This window comes from Cyprinus carpio, chromosome B25, assembly GCF_018340385.1.
Source record: "Cyprinus carpio isolate SPL01 chromosome B25, ASM1834038v1, whole genome shotgun sequence".
NCBI classification, from domain to species: domain Eukaryota; kingdom Metazoa; phylum Chordata; class Actinopteri; order Cypriniformes; family Cyprinidae; genus Cyprinus; species Cyprinus carpio.
In genome coordinates, this window is record NC_056621.1 from 5,831,556 (window position 1) to 5,853,439 (window position 21,884).

Consider the following 21,884-nt stretch of genomic DNA (forward strand, 5'->3'; position numbering starts at 1 on the left):
GCAGTAAACAAACGCACTGCCGCATACAAAGCATTGTGCTATGCTCTCTGACACGCAGTAAGCCAAACTCCGATACAGGGAACGAATAGAGGACAATTGTCTCTCTTTGACTGTAAGCAAAACTAAAGAGAGGGACCCCTGTGGAGAGGGTGAGCAGCCTCAAGTACCTTTGTGAGGTAGACTATTGTGGGTGCTGGTGGAAATTGAGCAGACATAAGTCGTCCGGGTCAGAGACGAAGTACACTTTAATGGTTTCAGACTTGTAGAGGATTTACAGTTCTTGAATTTGGTTGAGTGAACGATTGTAGTACAGGCAGCAGAGAGTATGCCAGAGTTGTACAGAGTAGTTTGGAGTGTAGCTTAATATGAGTGGTTCTAAACAAACAGAAATAACAATAACCAATTAGTAATGATATATGAACTCACTCTGTTACTTATACATAATATTTATACTTAAACATAATAGCAACATAGCATAGTAGCAAATTAGTAATATAATGATCGATTCAGACATGTACAGACTAGATTAGCACTTGTGAAAATGGCATCAAATTATCTGCCACATGAGCTCGGAAGAACGGATAAATATGGCTTAAATACCACAAACAATCTCACTTATTCAGTAAATAATAATATACACATACTCAAAGTGACTTTCAGTTTACAATATTATACACCAATATTGCTATTTAACTGTATCTCATATGCATTACTAGCGCCGTATGTGGATGATGCAATACGCAATGCGTGTGGCGCACATACACGATTAGAATTAGCAACTAGCGATAACACAAACTTATGCCTTCAAATACAGCAATTTAAAGATAATGAATAACATAAACATAATCACTCACTTGTATATGAACGCACTCAGTAGAAAACAACAACGGCATGAACAACAGCGAAGAATGTCTGAACTGCGTCTTGTTAATACTGTTAAAGGGATCGTTAAAGGGAAATGCCAAAAGTCATCAGCGCAATAGCTCTTAAAGTCACAAGGGCGCACTAATGCCTCTTTACATAGCCGGTCTTTTCTACAACCTTGGTGTAAACATCTCCGAGGACCTGACTTGGACTACCCACATTCAAATACAAGTTAATAAAGCCAGGTAAAGACTGTACCATCTGCGACAGTTGAGAAAATTTAGGATCTCACCAGCAATCCTGAAAACTTTCTATTCAGGGACCATAGAAATTGTATTGACTCAGTGTATCTCAGGGTGGTATGGGAACAGCTCCAGTCAAGACTCCAAAGCCTTGTAGAGAGTTGTGCGCTTAGCTGAGCACATCTCAGGGTCTGCTCTTCCCTCGCTGCAGAACATCTGCCTCAAATGCTGCAAAAGCAGAGATGTTAAAATCATCAAGGACTCAAACCACCCTAGAAACTGTCTTTTCACTTTGGTGCCATCTGGTAAGCGCTTCCGTAGCCTGATGGCAAAAACTGAGAGACTTAGGAGGAGTTTCTTCCCCCAGGCCATCAGGCTCCTAAACTCAAAACCAGCCTCTTAACATCTTCATGTCTCCACTTAATATTCACTTAATCAGTAAGATAATTAATCATTCTCTACCTCATACTGACATATTGACAGTGTCACAACCTGTTTGCACATTCGCCTCTTGTACATTCCTGTGTATCTTAATATTTAAGACTACAGTATACGTTCATGCATTTTTTATATATATATTTTATTCCTATATTTTTATTGTTTACTTTTATTTCATTCTTTCATACCTATATTTATGTATATTTTCCTCTGTGTTGTGTTCTTTAATAATTGCACTGTCCATGGAGCGGACCTGACTCACATTTCACTGCTGGTTATACATTCTCTATATAATTGTGTATGTGACAAATAAAAATCTTGAATCTTGGAGACAGACAGGTCTGTCAGGTTATTGATATGCGTGGCTTTCCAGTGAAGTGGAAACTTCGTCAGAATGTGTTAAATAATTTTTATATAAACTGACATTCTGAACAAAATGGGTGGCACTTCTAAATTGCTTTAGGGCTGGTTGCTATTTTTTTGTATTGAACAGATTCTCCAGCTGACAATGTTTGCATCCAGGAGCGCTCCAGGAAAGGATTATTGTGAAAGCAAAAAATTCTCAGTAATTCTAATGTTTACATTCCTGGTAAACGTATCTACAGTATGTTTACACTGTACACATATAAGCTATTATTTGTGAGCAGTAGCATACCTAGGGCTGGGAATCGATTCCAAAAAGAATTGATTCCTTGATTCTGAGGCATTGGGAATCGAGAGTCCATCAAGGGGAAACGACTCCTCATTCAGAGTCTTTTTCAGTTCAACAAGGCTTATCTATGGGAGTCTCTCAAACAGAAGGCTACATCCTACAACGGCTGCACACATTTAAATTTACGAAAATAAACAGAAAAAAAAAAACAGAGTCGGTACTGATCATTTGAATTTTAGGATGTAGCCTTCCGTTTCAGAAGCACAATTCACCAAAAACCATTATTACAAGAGTTGTGAGATAAAAGATTATTTTCAATTTTATATTTAAAAAAAAACAATTTAGAGGTTATTTTACGGTGGAACTGGCTTGTCCACATTTTTGAGCGGGGCATGACAGAATAGATCATGACGTCATTGAGGGTCTTGATCTTATTACCATCTAAAATACTATTTTTTTTAAAAACATTTCTATCAGCCATTGATAATTATAAAAGAAAATGTCACGAGCATCAGTGGCTGAGAGCGCATCTGAATGACAGATAAACCATGAGCTCTATCACTTATTAATGTTCTGGTTATTTTGTTTCAGTGTACAGTTTGTTAATATTGTGCAAAGTATATAGTCAAAGTGATCATCATTCAGCTGAACTGTGCACATTTATTTAAGACACTTCATGTCTTATTTAATCCATGGGATAATGGGATAAACGCATGTCCCTGCTGAGCTGGGCTATGACTAATTTCACGGGCAAAGCTGACAAAATTAAAATTTTCGTGTCGTCATTTTTTTAAATTGTTTTTTTTACAAACAAAGATTCATATTATAGGAAGGATACATTCTACGACCTATCCTGCAGTCATCATGGTGAGATTAGGTTCCTTCAATCTTAAAAAAACAAGAATTGGAAAAAGAATCGAAAACAACAGTGAGGAATCGATTCTTGGAATCGATTCCCATCAATTCCAGAACCAGGAATTGAAATTGGAATTGATTCCAAAAATTGTGGAATCGAACAGCCCTAAGTGTACCATGTGGTTTCAGTCAGGGCCTTCAGTAAGTACCTGTAAACTACATACCCTTACACATCTATCTTATACATCTCATGTAACAGCTAACGCAGCCATATGCATATAATTCGCATATTATACCGCACGCAGGCTCCCACCAACGACAGCTGATCAACAATTTCAACAGTAGAAGATATGTGATAGTAGTTATTATATTATTATTATTAATAATACATTAATTAAAGAAACTATTAAACATCATTATTATTCCATAATCCAATGGTTATGCAGTAGGCTGATTCATTTTAATATTCGTTTTTTTCACAGAAGTATGACACCAAAAAAGTACACACTATGAAAATTTAAACCAATAAATAAATTAAATTATTTTTATTTATTATTTTTATTTATTATTATTTAAAATAAATACATTCTTCTGCATCAACCTCATGGTGTGTGTCTTTGTTACTGTTTTTATATTAACATTTTTATATTTTGTTTTAGTCACAGAACTATAATAGAAAACATGGTATTGAAATTCAGCAATTAAGACAATTAATTTATAACACAAAGTTTTATTAAACAACTTCAATGGGTGTGTTTTGTTACAGATTAGACAAACATTTTGACGGAGGTTTAAGCCACAGAACTATAATAGAACACATACTATAGAAAATTATACCAATACATAATTTAGTTTAAAATAAATGCAATCTCAGATGCAAAGGCTGTGTCTTGTTACAGACTTCTTAAAGAACATTTTGCATGTTTCATTGCCAAAATGATACAAAATTATTACATTAGTACAATTTACCCAAAGAGTTTGTGAGACCTGGAGAGTTTTTCTGAAGAATAGTGGACAGTTTAACTGCTTAACTCATCAACGACTCATGAACAACTATTTAAAAAAAGAAAAGAAAAGAAAAGAAAAGAAAAGAAAAGAAAAGAAAAGAAAAGAAAAGAAGAATTTAATGGAATAGTTTAATTTAATTCAATAGCATGTGTCCTGAATCAGAGTAAACATATCAGTAAAACCTGAATTGAAATGTTCATTTAGGAATCAGAAACAAGACACAACCTTTAAAGTTGAAATAGAAGACTGTGTTGATTTTAAATTAATTTATTAAAGGTTTTAATGACAAACTCAGTCAGAGCAACTGCAGCATCATCTTCTAGGGGGCAGTAATACTGCAGACCCTTTGAAAGGTTTCGCAAGTTATTCATGAATGTCAATAACGTGACTTCTGCATCTCTTTTGACAATGAAAACTACTGTAAAATGTTCTTTGAGAAATCTGTAACAATACACAGCCTTTGAAGCTGAGGTAGGAGATTATATTTAATTTACACTAAATTATGAATTGGCTATAGTGTGTGTACTATTATAGTTCTGTGGCTAAAACCACCATCAAAATGTTCTTCTAGGAATCAGTAACAAGACACACCCTTTGGATTTGAGAAAGAAAACTGCATGCATTTTAAATTAATTTATTAGCAGATTTGAATTTAATTCAATAGCATGTATCCTGAATTACAATTGAAAGTAAAACTTCCACGGAAATGCTTTTTTAGGCCCAATTAACAAGTCACAACTTTTGAAGTTGAGATGGAAAACTTTATGCATTGTAAATTAATTTATAAAAGTTTGAATGTCAAACACAGTCTTGCAAATGGAGAATGTTCATCTAGGGGGCGGTGTACTGCACAATCTATAAAAGGCTTTGTGAGCTTTTTTGCTCAATTTTTACATTTCAATAGCTTTTGCTGCATGTACCAGCATGTAAATGTTGTTCTATCACCCAGTAACAAGACACACCCTTTAAAGTTGACATGTCAGACTTTGTGTATTTTTAATTTATTTATTTACATTTCTGAATATCAAACTCAGTCAAAGCAACTGCAAGGTATTCCTCTAGGGGGCGGTGTACTGCACACTCTTTGGGAAGCTTCCAGAGCTCTTTCTGTTTTTACAATACAATAGCTTTTGTTGTGTTACACTTTTGTAAATAAAACCAACATGTCATTATAGGAAACAATTACAAGACACACCCCATAAAGCGTAACTAAAATAGTCTTTGTTTTTTTTTATTAAATGACATGTTTTTACATTTCAAAAGCATGTGGTGTGCTATAGTTCTGCAAATGCAAATGATGTCTCACTGTTAGTCTATGAACCAGTAACAAGACACAGCCTTTGAAGAAGAGATAAAATGCTGTATGTTTACAAAAATGATAGGTTTATAGGTTTGAATTTGATTCAATAGCATGTATCAGAATTTTCTTATGAAAGTAAAAGATGCATAGAAATGTGGTTCTATGAACCAGCAACAAGACACACCCTTTGAGGTTTAAATGTCAGACTCTGTGTATTTTAAATGAATTTATTCACATTTCTGAATTTTAAACTCAGTCGAAACAACTGCAATGTGTTCCTCTAGGGGGCGGTGTACTGCACATCTTAATAAGCTTTTAATGTTCACAAATTTTCCCAGTTCGGTTCAAAATAGCTAAAGACAGAGTTACCTACCTAGGAATCATTATAACCAGGAAATTTAGCTTGCTACAAGAAGCCACCTATACGCCCCTTTTAGAAAAATTAAAAATAAATATTCAGATCTGAAGGACTCTACCCATTTTGTTAATAGGTAGAATAAATGCCATCAAGATGGTTTTTCTCCGGCAACTATTATATCTGTTACAAAACACCCCTATATTTCTTTCAAAGTCCTTTTTTAAGCAACTAGATTCAAATGTTTTACCCTTTATTTAGAAATTATAAAAACCATAGAATTAAACTACATCTCTCCAAACCTAGAAATGTAGAGGGTCTTGCCTTTCCAGACTTCCGCTGCTAGTACTGGGCGGCTAATCTTAGAATTGTATCAATAATATTTAATGATAAAAGCTGACAACTTGACTGGCTCAGATTAAAACAAGATGAATGTACCCTGTACAATCTCGGTGCTGTGATTCTTTTTCCAACAAGCTGTAAAAAATAAATTTATAGAAGCAGTCCTGTCATTAGCAGTGTCAGTTGGCAGTGTTATTCGAAAAAATTCAGGAAAAATACAACATTTTTTTAGGTGCAATTCAGGAACTATTTACAATCCTATTTAAACAGGTTCGCAACCATTAGCCCTTCATGTCTTGACACCTGCCTTAAGGACTAATTTGGTAAAGGAAAAATGATTTCCTGCATTTATAATACTTTTCAAGCCTCCTAATTACTACTACATCTTCAATAAAAAGTTTATGGGCGGAAGAATTAGGGTCAGAAATTTCAAGTGAGTTATGGGCGGATAGCCTGGAAGAGATTAATAGATGTTCTATAAACTCCAGACTATGAGGCGCCGCGTAGGATTTAAATCAAACTTCGCTTATGAATACATGTATAAAACACGTGCATATACACCTATACATTACTCACATATACATGCATACTACTGGATGTTCACAAATACATATATTAAACACACATGCACACTAATATGAAATCGATACCAATACATATAATGTTAACAATGAATGCATACACACTTGTGAATAACTTGCGTATACATATAAACTTGATGCGTGCATACACCAAAAGACACTCGCATATATGTATAAGCTCGATCCATGCATATACACCTACACACACTCGCGCATACATATAAACTCGCTGCATACAAACACAACTGCACATACTCGCATATACATATAAACTTGATCCGTGCATATACACCTATTAAATACTCGCACATAAATGTAAACTCGATGCGCGCATACACATCCATAAAACACTCGCGCATACATAAAAAATAACATTTACTAACGTATACAGTTCAGATAAGAAAGACACGTGCTTTATTTGTGTTCATATATATATGCAAGTGATTTCATATGTAGATGTGCGTGAAGTTTTCAGTGTAAACGGAAGGCATTTCAGTGTAAACGGAAGGCATTTCAGTGTAAAAGGAAGGCATTTCAGTGTAAACGGAAGGCATTTCAGTGTAAAAGGAAGTCGTTTAAGCGTGAACGGAAGTAATCTGTCTATATACCGCATTTGCAATCATGGATAGGGATCGTTCTACAACTGAAGCAATTAGCATTTTGCGAAATGTTCTTTCTTCGCCCACTATTATAATAACACGCAAACTATGCCAACATCATCCGCCGGTTGAGTTCACGGACCATAATATCACACTCGACAGCAGTTAATTTGGCAGTCTCGATCTAGAAAAAGGTGAGAATTTAACTTCTATGCAATCTTCATGAAATGCATCCAAACGCTATGCAAATTACACACACACAGAGAGAGTAAAATGTCCTGCCTCTATAGTAAAAAAAATATAAAATGTGTTCCCAACTAAGTCTCAGTTTCAATAGTGAGCTTAGCCATTTTCAGAATTAAGGATGTCAAGAAATTTTAAATGTGATTAATTAAAGTTTGCTTTTTGTTAAGCTGTATTTGTTTTTACAGGCCAAGGACACAATACCATCGGACTTTTAATAAGGATGTTATACTGTTGACCTCTCCTGACGATAATGTAGTAGTAAAGCAAAAGAAAAAACAGCACTTGCATGAGATTGGACACATATTAAATGCGTTTGAATTTGACAAAGCATGGGATAGAAATCATAGAAAAAGTGCCACATGATTTAAGGTAAACAATATATATTTTTAAGATGTTATAGTTATTGTAAATGTTTTACTGTGTGATGTATTATTTAAGGGTTTATTAGGGGTTTATTTATGAAGGGTATTACAGTAAACTTTTGAATGGGGTCGTTTTTATAAATTCAGTTATTATTTTGTCTTGTAGAGTATATGTAAACATCTCATGTGAAATAGCTTATTCTGGACAGAACTAAATAAAAAAAATAACATGCAATTTTCATGATCCCTCAAATTTAGTTTCAACTATTAATATTTTGCACATTCTGCAAAGGGTATGTAAACTTATGAGGGAGGTTGTGGCCTAATGGTTAGAGAATCCAAAAGGTTGTGAGTTCGAGTCTCGGGCCGGCAGGGATTGTAGGTAGGAGGAGTGAATGTACAGCGCTCTCTCCTCCTTCAATACCACGACTGAGGTACCCTTGAGCAAGGCACCGAACCCCCAACTGCTCCCCGGGCGGCGAAGCATAAATGGCTGCCCACTGCTCCGGGTGTGTGTTCATGGTTTGTGTGTGTGTTCACTGCTGTGTGTGTGCACTTTGGATGGGTTAAATGCAGAGCACGAATTCCAAGTATGGGTCACCATACTTGGCTGTATGTCACGTCACTTATGAGTACAACTGTATATGGCCTAAAATAACCCTAAACCCTATAAGGAAGCCCATATGGGAAAGAAAAAAAGTAAATCAATTAAACTTCATAAAAAAAAAAAAAAAAAAAAACACACACTCCAGTCTTACCAAGAGTAGTGGTCTTAAGGGATTTACGTACAAGGCCTTCAGCTTGAACACCTTTAAAATCAAGCTGCTGTCCAGTTCCTGACCTTCACTTAAGGTGTAATGAGCTTGTATGGGATACATCCCATAAGTATTTCCAAACTGCACACAATTAAAACCAGTGGTACTAATAAACCCTTAAATAATACATCACGCAGTAAAACATTTACAATAACTAACATCTTTGAATATTTTCCCCATGGTTTTCACAGACAAGCTTAAGCTTTAAAAAAAAAAAAAAAACATTTACCTTAAATCATGTGGCTCTTTTTGTTCTAGTTGTCTGAAAAAAAAAAAAAATTTCTTAAAACTGTTCTATCCCATGCTTTGTCAAATTCAAACGCATTTAATATGTCCAATCAGGGTGCTGTTTTTTCTTTTGCTTTACTACTACATTATCGTCAGGAGAGGTCAACAGTATAACATCCTATATTAAAAGTCCGATGGTATTGTGTCCTTGGCCTGTAAAAACAAACACAGTTTAACAAAAAGCAAACTTTAACCACATTTAAATTGCTTGACATCCTTAATTCTGAAAATGGCAAAACTCACTATTAAAACTGGGACTTAGTTGGGAACACATTTTATATTTTTTAACTATAGAGACAGGACATTTTATTCTCTCTTTCTGTGTGTGTGTAATTTGCATAGCGTTTGCAGCTATTTCACGAAGATTGCATAGAAGTTAAATTCTCACCTTTTTCTAGATCGAGACTGCCAATTAACTTACTGCTGGCAAGTGTGATATGGTCCGTGAACTTTGCCGGCGGATAATGTTGACATCGGTTTGCGTGTTATTGATGCTTTTGTATACCAGGGGTAGAAGGCCGAAACAAAGTGCGCGATTCATATTGTGTTTCTGCACATCTACATATGAAATCACTTGCATATATATTATTTACACAAATAAAGCATGTGTCTTTCTTATCTGAACTGTATACGTTAGTAAATGTTATTTTTTATGTGTGCGCGAGTGTTTTATGGATGTGTATGCGCGCATCGAGTTTACATTTATGTGCGAGTGTTTAATAGGTGTATATGCACGGATCAAGTTTATATGTATATGCGAGTATGTGCAGTTGTGTTTGTATGCAGCGAGTTTATATGTATGCGCGAGTGTGTGTAGGTGTATATGCATGGATCAAGTTTATATGTATATGCGAGTATGTGCAGTTGTGTTTGTATGCAGCGAGTTTATATGTATGCGCGAGTGTGTGTAGGTGTATATGCATGGATCGAGCTTATACATATATGCGAGTGTCTTTTGGTGTATGCACGCGTCAAGTTTTATATGTATACGCAAGTTATTCACAAGTGTGTATGCATTCATTGTTAACATTATATGTATTGGTATCGATTTCATATTAGTGTGCATGTGTATTTAATATATGTATTTGTGAACATCCAGTAGTATGCATGTATATGTGAGTAATGTATAGGTGTATATGCACGTGTTTTATACATGTATTCATAAGCGAAGTTTGATTTAAATCCTACGCGGCGCCTCATACCAGACACTGCCTTATCCAGTTCAAAATCTTGCATAGACTAGACTACTCCAAGACAAAATTATTTAGAATATTTCCAGGTGTCTCTCCAAAACGTGACAAATGAGGACGGCTGATGCGACCCTGCTTCGCAGTTATGCATTATGTCCCAGTCTTCAAAGCTTTTGGTGCAAGACTTTTGATTTCATCTCTGAAATTACTAGGCAACATATTAAACCCGACGAGTTTTTAATCGTGTTTGGTGTTTCAAGGCATGATCTTTGTCTGTCCAAGCCTCAACAATGATTTCTTTCAATTACCTGAGCAAATGAATTAAATGCGCTATTATAAAACGGCGCATAGACGTGGACGTTCAGAGAGTTGGTGTTTGAAATGATTATGTAGGTGTGTAATGATAAATTAATGTTGTTAAAGTGGATGCACGGAGCAAACTGCTTGACAGTTGAGCAAGACGCCCCCAAATTACAGAAATTATCTGTGAAAATCTTTTCTTATACAAAAAAAAAAATGCATAAATAAATAAATGCGATCGCTGCTTTGGTACCTCCAAACAGTCACACATCCGTCCTCCAGAGTCTGTCACGCCCTTCATTCACCTGTTCCTCTTCAACAGGTATATACTAACATCATATACAGTATCTTTAATTACTTTATTTTGACGCTTATTAGCGTAATTTCAGTTTCAAAGCTTCATTTTGATGTGGATATAAACCGCCTATAAATAAATATATTACATTGTTTTTAATCGCGACAGATTTAATCATGTACGGATCCCGCAGAACTTTATTCATCGCCATTCTTTTAATGGGCTCCATTTTCGCGTTATTTTGTACTGATGGGGATTTTTGGCGTAAAACTTCACTACCGACATTGAGGTAAGTGCCTCGTACATCAGTTAACGTTAATTTATGTTTTTATTTATTTATTTTTTCTTAACCAAATTTATGTCGATTGATTCAGTCAAATAAAATCATATATCTTACTTGTATTTCGATTGATTCAGTCAAATAAAATCATATTTCTGACTTGGATGAATCCAATAATGATGAAGCACATTTTTTATGCTGAATATAACGTAGAAATATTTTGTGCAGCCTATGGACTCTTAAACGGTGTACCTTTTTTCCTCGTCATTATCAGAATACTAGAGTCCGTGTCAATCATTTAAAAATTATGTTTTTCATACTATTTAATACATTTCATATTCATTCCAGCTTTGTAGGGACAAGCTAAACAATGATGAATGAACAACGCCCTATAAAGCTAAAGCACAGATAAAACGTAATGCACAATACAAGGAAGTTATTAGACAGACTATGGCCAAAAAAAATAAAAAATTCTTTGCAGTGACAATGCATCCTTTGTATGGTATACCCAAAAACCATTAATACTGATGAGTTCATGAGGGACAAGTTATGCCTGTTATTAAAATAGCAGAGGTGTAAAGAGTACCTTACAGTGAAAATGACTCCATTACAAGTTACAACTCCAAAACAACTTGAGTATCTGATTTTAACAGTATTTAAGTTTTTTACTTATACTAAATATATACAGTGCCTTGCGAAAGTGTTCATACCCCTTTTTTCACATTTTGTCATGTCTCTGCCTTCTGTTAAAATGCTTTAAATTACTTTTTTCCCCACATCAATTTACACTCCTTACACCATAATGGCAAAAAACAAGTTTTCAACGTCTCTGATAATTTGTTAAAAACTTAACTTGAATGATTCCATTGCATAAGTATAATCATATCCTTATATGAAACAGATGAAATTTAACTCAGGAGCATTCATATCGCTTGTAGATGTTACTACAGTTTGAGTAGAGTTAACCTGTGGCAAAATCAATTGAATGTATGATTTTGAAAGGCACACACCTCTCAATAAAAGGTCTAACTGCCAAAAATGCATATCAGAGCAAAAACCTACCTCTGAGGTCAAAAACAGGATTGCATCAAGGCACACATTGAACACTGGTGAACAAAAACCTGATGGCCACTCAATCAGGTGCAGCTAATCACAATCTCAACTTTGATCAGCTGTGCTCATTTTGATTAGCTAAGCATGAAAAGAGCTTTCCTGGAGCGTTTCATTTCTTGGTAGTGCAACTGGAGCAAACAATCAGCTTTGGGTGGCAAGGCACTATCAAAAGATCTCTGAGATAAAGTTGTGGATGGGCGTAAGTCAGCATAAAAGGGTTCATCAGGATGCTATGGTTGTATTTTTACTTGTGATGGCAATGCCTGCTTTGTACTTAAATTCATCAAAGTTAAAAATGATTTTTGAGTGTATATGTAGATATTTTTAATGCAAATTGTTAGTGCTAATGTTTTGGTTGTTAGCTATAAGGTGAGCTAGTTTGTGGCTACAAGACTCGGGGTTAGTTGTAACATCAATGAAACAATGTGCAACCTACCCAAAGCAAATTTTAGTTTGAATAGTATGTTTTCTTTGAATTTCAGTATGGTGACGTCTTGGAAGAGAAAGACAAACTGACGGATGTGTCTTAAATTATAAATGACAATAACAAACATGCTCGTAAACAAACTTCACTTTTATTATGGTGAATTGCCATTACTGACAGAAAGATGCTTTCATACACAGGCTACACACACACAAATTATTTTGAAATATATCAGTGTTGATTTAAAAAAAAAGGTTATTTTAAGTCTATTTTTACTTCTAACCTGAATTTTGGGATGAATTGTAACATTACACATGTTTGAAACTAAACCATGAATTTTCTGTTAGTGCTGCAAATATTACAGCTTTGTCATGTAAGAGCATACAGCTAGTCTAACGAGTACAACTAGTTTGTATCATATTTTGAAATTTAAATATTTTATAATTTTAATAACCTTAAAATATGTTGTGATCTTTGTAAAAAAAAAAATTGACAAATTTGACTGACTTTCCACTTTATTTTTTGGCAATTTTTCTCTTTTCTCATTCATATTTGGAAATGCTTTTGACTGACCCTTCTCACACTGAACTTGCAACACCTGCAAGTAGATTCAAAGCAAAGCATTATTTTAAGGGAACAGTCAAGGGGTTCTATACCTTTTCTTCTAAGAGTGTGGGCTTAAGCCGATAAGCCTGTGCATCACTGCGGCCTATATATATATATATCTTTTTTTCCTTTAAAATTTGAGAAAAATTATTACATGAATAAACACGATCCTGATTTTAATGGTAAACGACTGTAAAAATGCTACAGTAAAAGCCTATTATTTTTTTAATGGTATGTTTCCTTACTATATATACGGTGAAAAGCTGTAATGGACATTTCATGTCATTTTACGGTATAAATGCAGTTTTCGGAAGTGAAAAGGAATGTATAATTTTCAGTAAAAAAGCGTAAATTGACTTTCCCAGAATTCCCTGTTACATTTCACATTTGATTTTTTTTTTTTTTTTTTTTTTTTTTTGGTTGAAATAACTGTTTCTTGCTGCTGCTTAGTTTTTTCTTACCAAGTATGTTCATTAAGGTTGTATGTTACAACTAATGTTGTTAAATCAATGTTCATTGCATTATTTCAGTGTTGTGTGTTACCATGACGATGTTTAGTTTTTAGAGTGTGGTATTTTCTTTCTCACCTTGTGGAAGAGCTGTTTGTGATGAGCCTTGGTTCTTCGTGTTTTTCTCATCCCCACCTGATTTTGGTGGTTATCAGTGTATTGCAAAGGTACTAAACAGATTTCAGAACTTCAATAGGTTGGCATATTAACATCAAATCACTGAAATATGGTTTTTAAATGTAAATTTAAGTTCAATCCACAAAACCTAAAATGTTGCTTCCATATTTTTTGCGGTAAAATTCTGGCAACCACAGCTGCCAGTTTTTTACTTTAATTTTTACAGATTTTTTTCTTTTGCAGTATACAGGCACCATATTATGCTTTTAAAATGCTGGGTTATTGTTCAACCCAAACACTGGGTTGAGCCCGTTGGGTCATTTTTGGAGCTATTTTTTTTCAGTGTTGGGTATTTTTTGTGTTAGTCAGCTGCTTGGTCAGTATCACTGACAGCTGAAACAAATTCACCCCTCATCCACCCTGACGTAACCCAGCCGGTTGAGTGCAGGTATTTTGCATTCTCTTCAGGAGAGAGAGCAGCTCTCAGCGACATTGATTTGTTGCATTTTTTGAAACACTGTTTCTTTATGGGCAGCAGGTTACAGGCTTCAGTTCCAGGACCGCATTTCTAGGATCCTATTTTTTGCGACAGTGCCACCAATTCTATTCTAAGAAAAGAGACCTGATTCAAACATCAAACATACAGATGCAAAGACTAGTCTACTAGCCTGTTAACAAACGTTGGTTTTCATGAGACTCACCAGCGCATACGTCATAAGCCCTGAGCTGCTTCCATGTGCAACTGTTGATGCAAGCTGCATTAAAGTGATTATTACATTATGAATATTGATATTTTTCTTACAAAAACACATCGATTCGCTACAGGAGGCTTTTGTTCACCCCCCGGAGCTGTGTGAGACCCTTTTATTTTTTTTTATTTTTTTTTAAATGGATGGGTGCTTTTTATTTAACTTCTTTCGGACTGATGCACTGCAACAGCAGCTGAGTGGCATTAAACAGCTTGAAAGATCATAGACAATTTTTAATATAACTCTGACTGGATTCGTCTGAAAGAAGAAAGTCATATACACCTAGGATGACTTGAGGAAGAGTAATTTATGAGCTAATTTTCATTTTGGGGTGAACTAACCCTTTAACATTTTTAACATACGACAAAAGTGATTTAATTTTGGTGTGGGAAGATATTTGATACTATGTTGGGGGTGGTATTCAAGTCATAAGTACAAGGTAGAGGTTGTGTCTAAGTCTTTTGTTTCCAGTCAAGACTTGTAGAAACTTGTTCATGCCTTTTTTACCAGCAGGGTAGACTATTGTAATGGTCTCCTCACCAGCCTTCCCAAGAAGACAATTAGACAGCTGCAGCTCATCCAGAACACTGCTGCCAGGATTCTGAATAGAACCTGAAAATCTGAGCATATCACACCAGTCCTCAGGTCCTTACACTGGATTCCAGTTACATTTAGGATTGAAGTACTTTTACTCATTTATAAATCACTCAATGGGCTAGGACCTAAATACATTGCAGATATGCTCACAGAATAAAAACCTAACAGACCACTCAGATCATTAGGATCGAGTCAGTTAGAAATACCAAAGGTTCACACAAAACAAGGGGAGACTGCTTTTAGCTATTTTGCCGCCCGCAGTTGGAATCAGCTTCCAGAAGAGATCAGATGTGTTAAAACATTAGTCACTTTCAAATTCACATTCAGACTCAAAACTCATCTGTTTAGCAGTGCATTTGTTGAATGAGCACTGTGCGATGTCCGAACTTATTGCACTGTATTTTATGTATGTATAATCATTTTATATTTTTAACTCTTAAATTCATTTTAAATCAATTTTTAAATCTTCATTTTTTTTAAATTCCTTGTTTTATTTGAGTGATTATAATTTTTTTATGATTATTTTACTTTCTTTTATGTAAAGCACTTTGAATTACCAAATGTGCTATATAAATAAACTTGTCTTGCCTTGCCTTGCCTATTTACTCCTGCTTAAGTTTTATTTGGTTATAGACAATAAGTCCATGCAAACTGTACTCAAATTAGTTTTTTTTTCCTCTGACTCACACAACTTTCTCAAGATTCTCAAATTGCTGCCGTGACCCAGAGATCCCAGACTTTCCCAAACCAAAGTAAGTAGATTAATTTCAGTTTTATGAGCAACCCTAAAGCAGTGACTTCCTCGTTTCTGATTTTCATCTGTTGCTTGTTACACATCTAGTATCGGGCCTTTTCGCAATGAGAATCCAACACCCTGTACCTGCCAAAACACTATGCCAGCAAACCAGTTTGTGTCAAAAGATGAGCTGGACGACCTGCAGAAACGCCGGGCAGAAGAGTTCAGACAACACCAGATCAGGTTACTCACAGTTGCTCAGATCTCTTCAGTGTGGCACAAACACAGTCATTCTTCTGACTGTATGAACTGCTTTAAAAAAAAATAAAAAAAAATGGCTTGTGTCTTTCAGATCAGGAAAAGAAAATGATGTTCTTATTCTCGTACCGGCCAACACCCCGCTCCAGTATCCAATGAGAGGATTCAGAGTGACTCCCATGAATAAAACACTCATTCCTGGTGAGTCTGTTTTCTGTCTATCCTTTATTTGACTGCTAATGATCTCCGGTTTCTTAAATGCACCTCCAGAAGGTTACAGAGAGACATACACTACTGCTCAGATTTTTAAATGTTTTTGAATGCAGTCTCTTATTTTTATTCACATGATCCTTCAGAAATCATTCTAACATGCTGATTCGCTGCCATTAAACAGTTTAGGGAAAGTGAGTTTTAAAAAGAAAAAAAGAAATTGTTTAATTCATTAAGGATGTATTAAATTGATAAATTAAAAGTGTAAGTAACATTTATGATGTTAAAAAAGATGCCAATTTAAAATAAATGCTGCTCTTTTTAATATTCTGTTCATAAAATCTTCTGATCCCATACAATATAAGACTGTCAGTTGTTTTATTCATCTTTGTGTTCCATTAATTAAAGAAATGTATCATTATTAAAGGTCTAGCTCTGCAAACACAAAAGAGAGCGGTTTACAAGGTTTGTCCTGCTGAATATTGTGTTGTCACTAAAGGTGGTGGGTTTTATGTTATACTGATCGCAATCATTGGTTTGTTTCAGACGGTCTCTGGATGGGGGTCTGCTGTTTTTCCTTCTTTTAATTGATGCTTTGTGAGCTTTTGATCTAAAGCTGTTAAAGGTAGGGTAGGTGATTTTTTTTAGAGGCTAGCAATAGCAAGCTAGCTTTGAAAGCATAAGATCCCACCCTCCCTGCAAATCAGAATCAGATTATATATATTCCACAGACAAAGTCAATGATCGAGAGGGAGAACAGGATCGGTTTGACTGCTGCTGATGATTTTATTCAGGTTTCAGTAAACAAGTCACGCTCAATATAACACAGTTGCATAAGCAATGTACATGGGGCTCTCCAGAGCAGTCACGGTCTCCACACACACACCAATCAGAAGTCTGTCCCTCTCTGCCTGCCTTCTTATTCCCAGGCCTCATTATGCAGTCTCTCCACGCCAATTACTGGAACAAGACACAGGTGTTTGTCAGTTGCATTTGACCCACTTTCTCACCGCTCGTCTTGCAACTCTCTCTCCCGCTGCAGAGCTTGCTGAACCCCGCCCCCCTCACCACAAATACATTTAAACCACTTACCATATTGATTGCTATTGGGATGTGAAGAGACTTTCAACCAGCATGTTTTTGAACCAAATCACCTGCTCTACCTTTAATATGGGTGTTTTTTAAAAGGAGTTATCACATGTGAAATATTTAAAATGAGCTCAAATTATATAAAATCTCTCAGTTTCTCTAAGGGTGCAGAAAGGAGTGCTTTCAGTGATGAATGTCCAGGAAGGAGAGCAGGTGGACGGCCAGAATGAGAAACATCTGAGCATCTCATCCAGCAGCCTCCAACAGCTCAACGACCTGCTGAGCAGACTGACCTACACCAGCACCATCTACCACATCAAGACCGAAGACCTTGGTATGTAAACTGTGACCTATTCACCTGAATTTTATCATTGTTTATTTTCATGTCATTCTAAACCTGTTTAGACCTCTCCTGCAGAACACAGAATTTTTTTGAAGAATTTTAGGTTCCAAATAACATTGGACCTGACTAACAAAAAAAAAAAAAAACTACATTTTTAGAGGTGACTTGGGGCTTGTCCAAAGACCCACAAAAATGCAAATGTTTACAGAACTTTATTATGATTTTCAATACTTTGCATTCTAAACGTCTGTTCAAAGTAATTGTGGTTCTTCTAATTAAGTGATAAAAATCAATTGCAAATATTGTACAATATAAACATACTAATCCTAAAACGTCCAACACTTTGTTTTACTACCAAATTAAAATTAGATTAGATAGATTAGATTCAACTTTATTGTCATTGCACATGTAAGGTACAAGGCAACGAAATGCAGTTAGCTTCTAACCAGAAGTGCAATAAGCAGTAAGTACAGGATATACAGTGTCTACAATATGTTACAAAAGTACAATAAATATACAGATAAGGCAGTACTATGGACATAATTTACAGATTAAGTACTATCAGAAAGATATACAGATAGGTGTACTGTGAACATACTATACAGGTGGATTATGTAATAAGTGTATGTGCACTATAAGCAGAAGCTATGAACATCATTTACACTAGTGCAATGGACAGTAAAAAAGTGCATAGAAAAATATTCCAGTGTGCAAATGTATCATTCAGTATTCTGGATGAACAGACAGTAGTACAAGTAATAACAAGTGAACTGTTTTTTGTTTGTTTGTTTGTAAGCCAGATGTAGTGTTGAGGAGGGGTGAGGAGTGTGAGTGTTTGGTGTGTGGGGGGGAGGTTTCCTCAATAGCAGGAAGTATCAAATTATTATTATTGAATACTCATTTTTAATGGAATTTTTTTTGCTGCAATTTTTGTGTTCTCTGCAAAAGTCTCACGATTTATTTCCAGAACATGATGCATGATGGGATACTCATAGCCTCAAATACCACTCCAGAGCAGTATTCAAGATAGTGTGGATTAAGGGTGCATTAAGGGTGCTGCACTTTGGTGTTTTACTTCCAGTTGTGTGTGCACATGCTCTCAAATGGCCAAGACCGCAAATGTGTGAACTTGGACAAGCCCTTGGAATATGATGAGTCACAAATGGACAACTTTTATGATACTATTAAGTTCAAAGAAAGTCATATACTTTTTAAATTAAACATTAATCTGAATGTACTGACTTTACACATGCATTCATGTCCTTAGCATACTTCTCTTTTGAGAATCATGAGGTCATATTCCCCATTGAGATCAGACGTTTATCAGTTCCTGTTCTGTTTGACCTGGGAAAAGGTGAGCTCAAATACTCATACTTACACTGTTAAAAAAAAAAAAAAAAAAAAAAAAAAAAAAAAAAGTCTTACAGTGAAATACAGTACATTTTATTGACTGATATGAAGTTAATATACCAACCTACCTTTATACTGTACTAACCATAAAAACACAGGTGATATTGAGAAAGCCATATAACCAGGGCCAGCCCAGGTTCTGTTGGTGCCCTAGGTGAGATTTTAGATTTTCGCCCCCTCTAAAAATAATTCTGAAAATGCAGATTTTTCAAAACTTTACTATAACAAAACATACTGATAAGTAGGTTATTAACATAAATAAGTAGTAAATAAATTTTGATAAAAAAAAATGGAGATGAAGCGCCTTGTAGGTATTTTATAAGTGAATCTGTTAAAATAGCCAATTGAAGAGACCAGACATGAGCTACTATGTGCCTGTGAACTATGCCTACAGTGACAAATACTTATTACAACAAAGAGAAACATGAGCAATATGAAATTCCCAAAATAGTTTAATAGACAACAAAGGCAAGAAAATAAAGGCATACCCATACCTTTAATTTCAATTTTGTGCATACAGTAAAAAATGACATACTTAACCTTAATTATTTCATTTTATGACTGCTAGATTATAGTCCTAGTCTTGGTCTTTTTCAAAAGACATTTAGTTACTTTTTAGTTAATTAAAGCAAGCAGTAATGTGACTGAAATTAAAACAACATTACAGAAGCTTACATTTATTTTAAAGAAAATAAAGTAAAATTAAGTAAGCAGTTAACTCAAGCAAAAACGTGTCACTGTGTGAGTGTTGTCAGTTAGGATGTTCTAAAAAGGCTATTTCAAAATACTGCATAAACATCAAGGGCTAATACAAAGTCGTTAACTTGTGATTTTGACCTCTATTTTGATATTTTTCTGCTCCTCTTCTTTGCATCGCTTCCTGCCTTGTGCCCCTAATAATTTTATTTTTCCACTAATTTTTTACAAATTATACTTTAAGAGCACACAAATGGCAAAACTATTTTAACTGCATGCGCCATGCATAATTGATGCATTATGATGATGTATTATAATTACGTCATGATGCAGAAAGTGTTTAAATGAGTCCAACATGACATAATGTCAAATATTTTTCGTTAAGGTCATTTTTATTTTAACATTATTTTAATCAGTTTGATGATCGATCAGTAGGCTACTAAAATTGTTGAGGGTGCACTTCTGACCGCGGGCTGGCCCTGCATATAACAAATAAAAAATGTTCATGCACAATAAAGGCTGATTTATACTTCTGCGTCGGACCTACGCCGCAGCCTACACATAGACACACACCCTACGCCGTAGCCGGACGTGCACCTCTCCAAAAGGTGTGACTTGTCTGCTAGAACCCCTTCTTCTGTATGTACTTGGGTTTGGTGTGTGTTTATAATGTGCACTTTCATATATTTTAATGTCACACCATCTTATATAAAATAAAAAAAGGCAAAGAACAAGTGTCTTATTATTTATTATACTACATAGCATTATATACATCACTAGTTATCCGCGACAAACAATGTTGATCTGCTATGGTACAAGTCCTTGTGGAGATTGAAAGAATGCCATATCTTCTCCTGTTCCGTTGTTGTCTCCTTTTTGTAGTTTTAAATATTGATTTAATGATTTGATATTTATTTGCCGCCATCATGGCTAATGTTTCTCAGACGAGCCACTTCTTCTTTGGCTTTTGTCGTGGTACTGCGGGTTACACCAGCAACATGCCCGTGGACACTGCAGACTAGCGGTTTGCATGTGTACTGCACATCGATGCAGACAATGACGCAGAAGTATAAATGAAAACTGACGCATAGTCTACGATAGTGACACGGGTCCCGCTTTTATGAAATAAAGTAAAATTTCTTTACCCGCCCCGCCCCGACCTGCAGGGTCCGCGGGCTATGAGACGACCCGCACATCAGGGACATCACTCAAGTTACGTTGCTACGTAGACCTTCGTATTGTAACCTTATCAAAGAACCTAATAAAATATATTCAATATAAATATATATTCAAAATATTTAATATAGGCTATAGGGAATTGCATGCAACATACATGGATTTTTTTATTTATTTTGTTTTTAATGACCAGCCCCAACCCGCCCCGCAATTAAATTGCCAATTTCTTTACCCGCCCCAACCCGGCCCCACGGGGTCCGCAGGTTATGAGACAACCCGCGCATCACTAGTCTACGGCGTAAAGGCGACAGCGTAGGTCTGACACAGAATTATAAATCAGCCTTAATACAAAACACTGTCATAGTAACAAACATGACATGAATATTATGCAAAAACATTTAACAACATAAGTCGTAACAGAAAACCCAAATGCACATACAGTAACTGAAAACAAAAACTAGGAAACAATTGTTTAAATGAAAAACCATTAAATGTGAAATGTCATAGAAGGGATTCTGGGTGACACTTGTTCTTTTTCTCTTCCAAAAAGATTTTAAAATCTCTTCCAGAAAGTTTTTTAAAATTACATGAAATATCCCAGTTTTAACATTTTAGTAAAGGAAACTTTTGTTAACCGATCACCAAGTTTGGACCATAGCATTTTTTTACTAATATTTTTTTATACACTTTTCTTAGAGTGCAGTGTATGCTTCTAAACAGTTATTTTAGTTTCATTTATATACAGTTATAGTTTTTATTAATGTTTTGAACAGCGTTTAATTTTTATATATTCAGTTTTTATTTTAGTTTTAGTGATTTTGTTATGCACTTTTTTTAGC

At 35.2% G+C, this 21,884-nt stretch overlaps 2 protein-coding genes and 1 long non-coding RNA gene across 7 annotated transcripts in view; 2 read left to right on the plus strand and 1 right to left on the minus strand.

Annotated features, from left to right (window-relative positions):
• LOC109057318 (plexin-B2-like) overlaps window positions 1-21,884 on the plus strand; it is a 344,361-nt gene that overhangs the window by 161,212 nt on the left and 161,265 nt on the right. The window lies entirely within an intron of this gene.
• On the minus strand, window positions 228-1,233 carry LOC122142496. Its single transcript, XR_006158641.1, has 2 exons — window positions 855-1,233; window positions 228-375 (listed from the first exon to the last, which is right to left on the minus strand). It is a non-coding gene; the product is annotated as an uncharacterized LOC122142496 (long non-coding RNA).
• Window positions 10,737-21,884, plus strand: part of LOC109071575 (beta-1,4 N-acetylgalactosaminyltransferase 1-like) — a 60,467-nt gene continuing 49,319 nt past the window's right edge. The window contains exons 1-8 of the mRNA XM_042752810.1: window positions 10,737-10,759; window positions 10,901-11,021; window positions 15,829-15,879; window positions 15,969-16,106; window positions 16,216-16,322; window positions 16,759-16,797; window positions 17,575-17,754; window positions 19,031-19,117. Of these exons, the coding sequence (XP_042608744.1) occupies window positions 10,909-11,021; window positions 15,829-15,879; window positions 15,969-16,106; window positions 16,216-16,322; window positions 16,759-16,797; window positions 17,575-17,754; window positions 19,031-19,117 (715 nt within the window). The 5' untranslated portion in view covers window positions 10,737-10,759; window positions 10,901-10,908. The remainder of the gene's footprint in view (window positions 10,760-10,900; window positions 11,022-15,828; window positions 15,880-15,968; window positions 16,107-16,215; window positions 16,323-16,758; window positions 16,798-17,574; window positions 17,755-19,030; window positions 19,118-21,884) is intronic.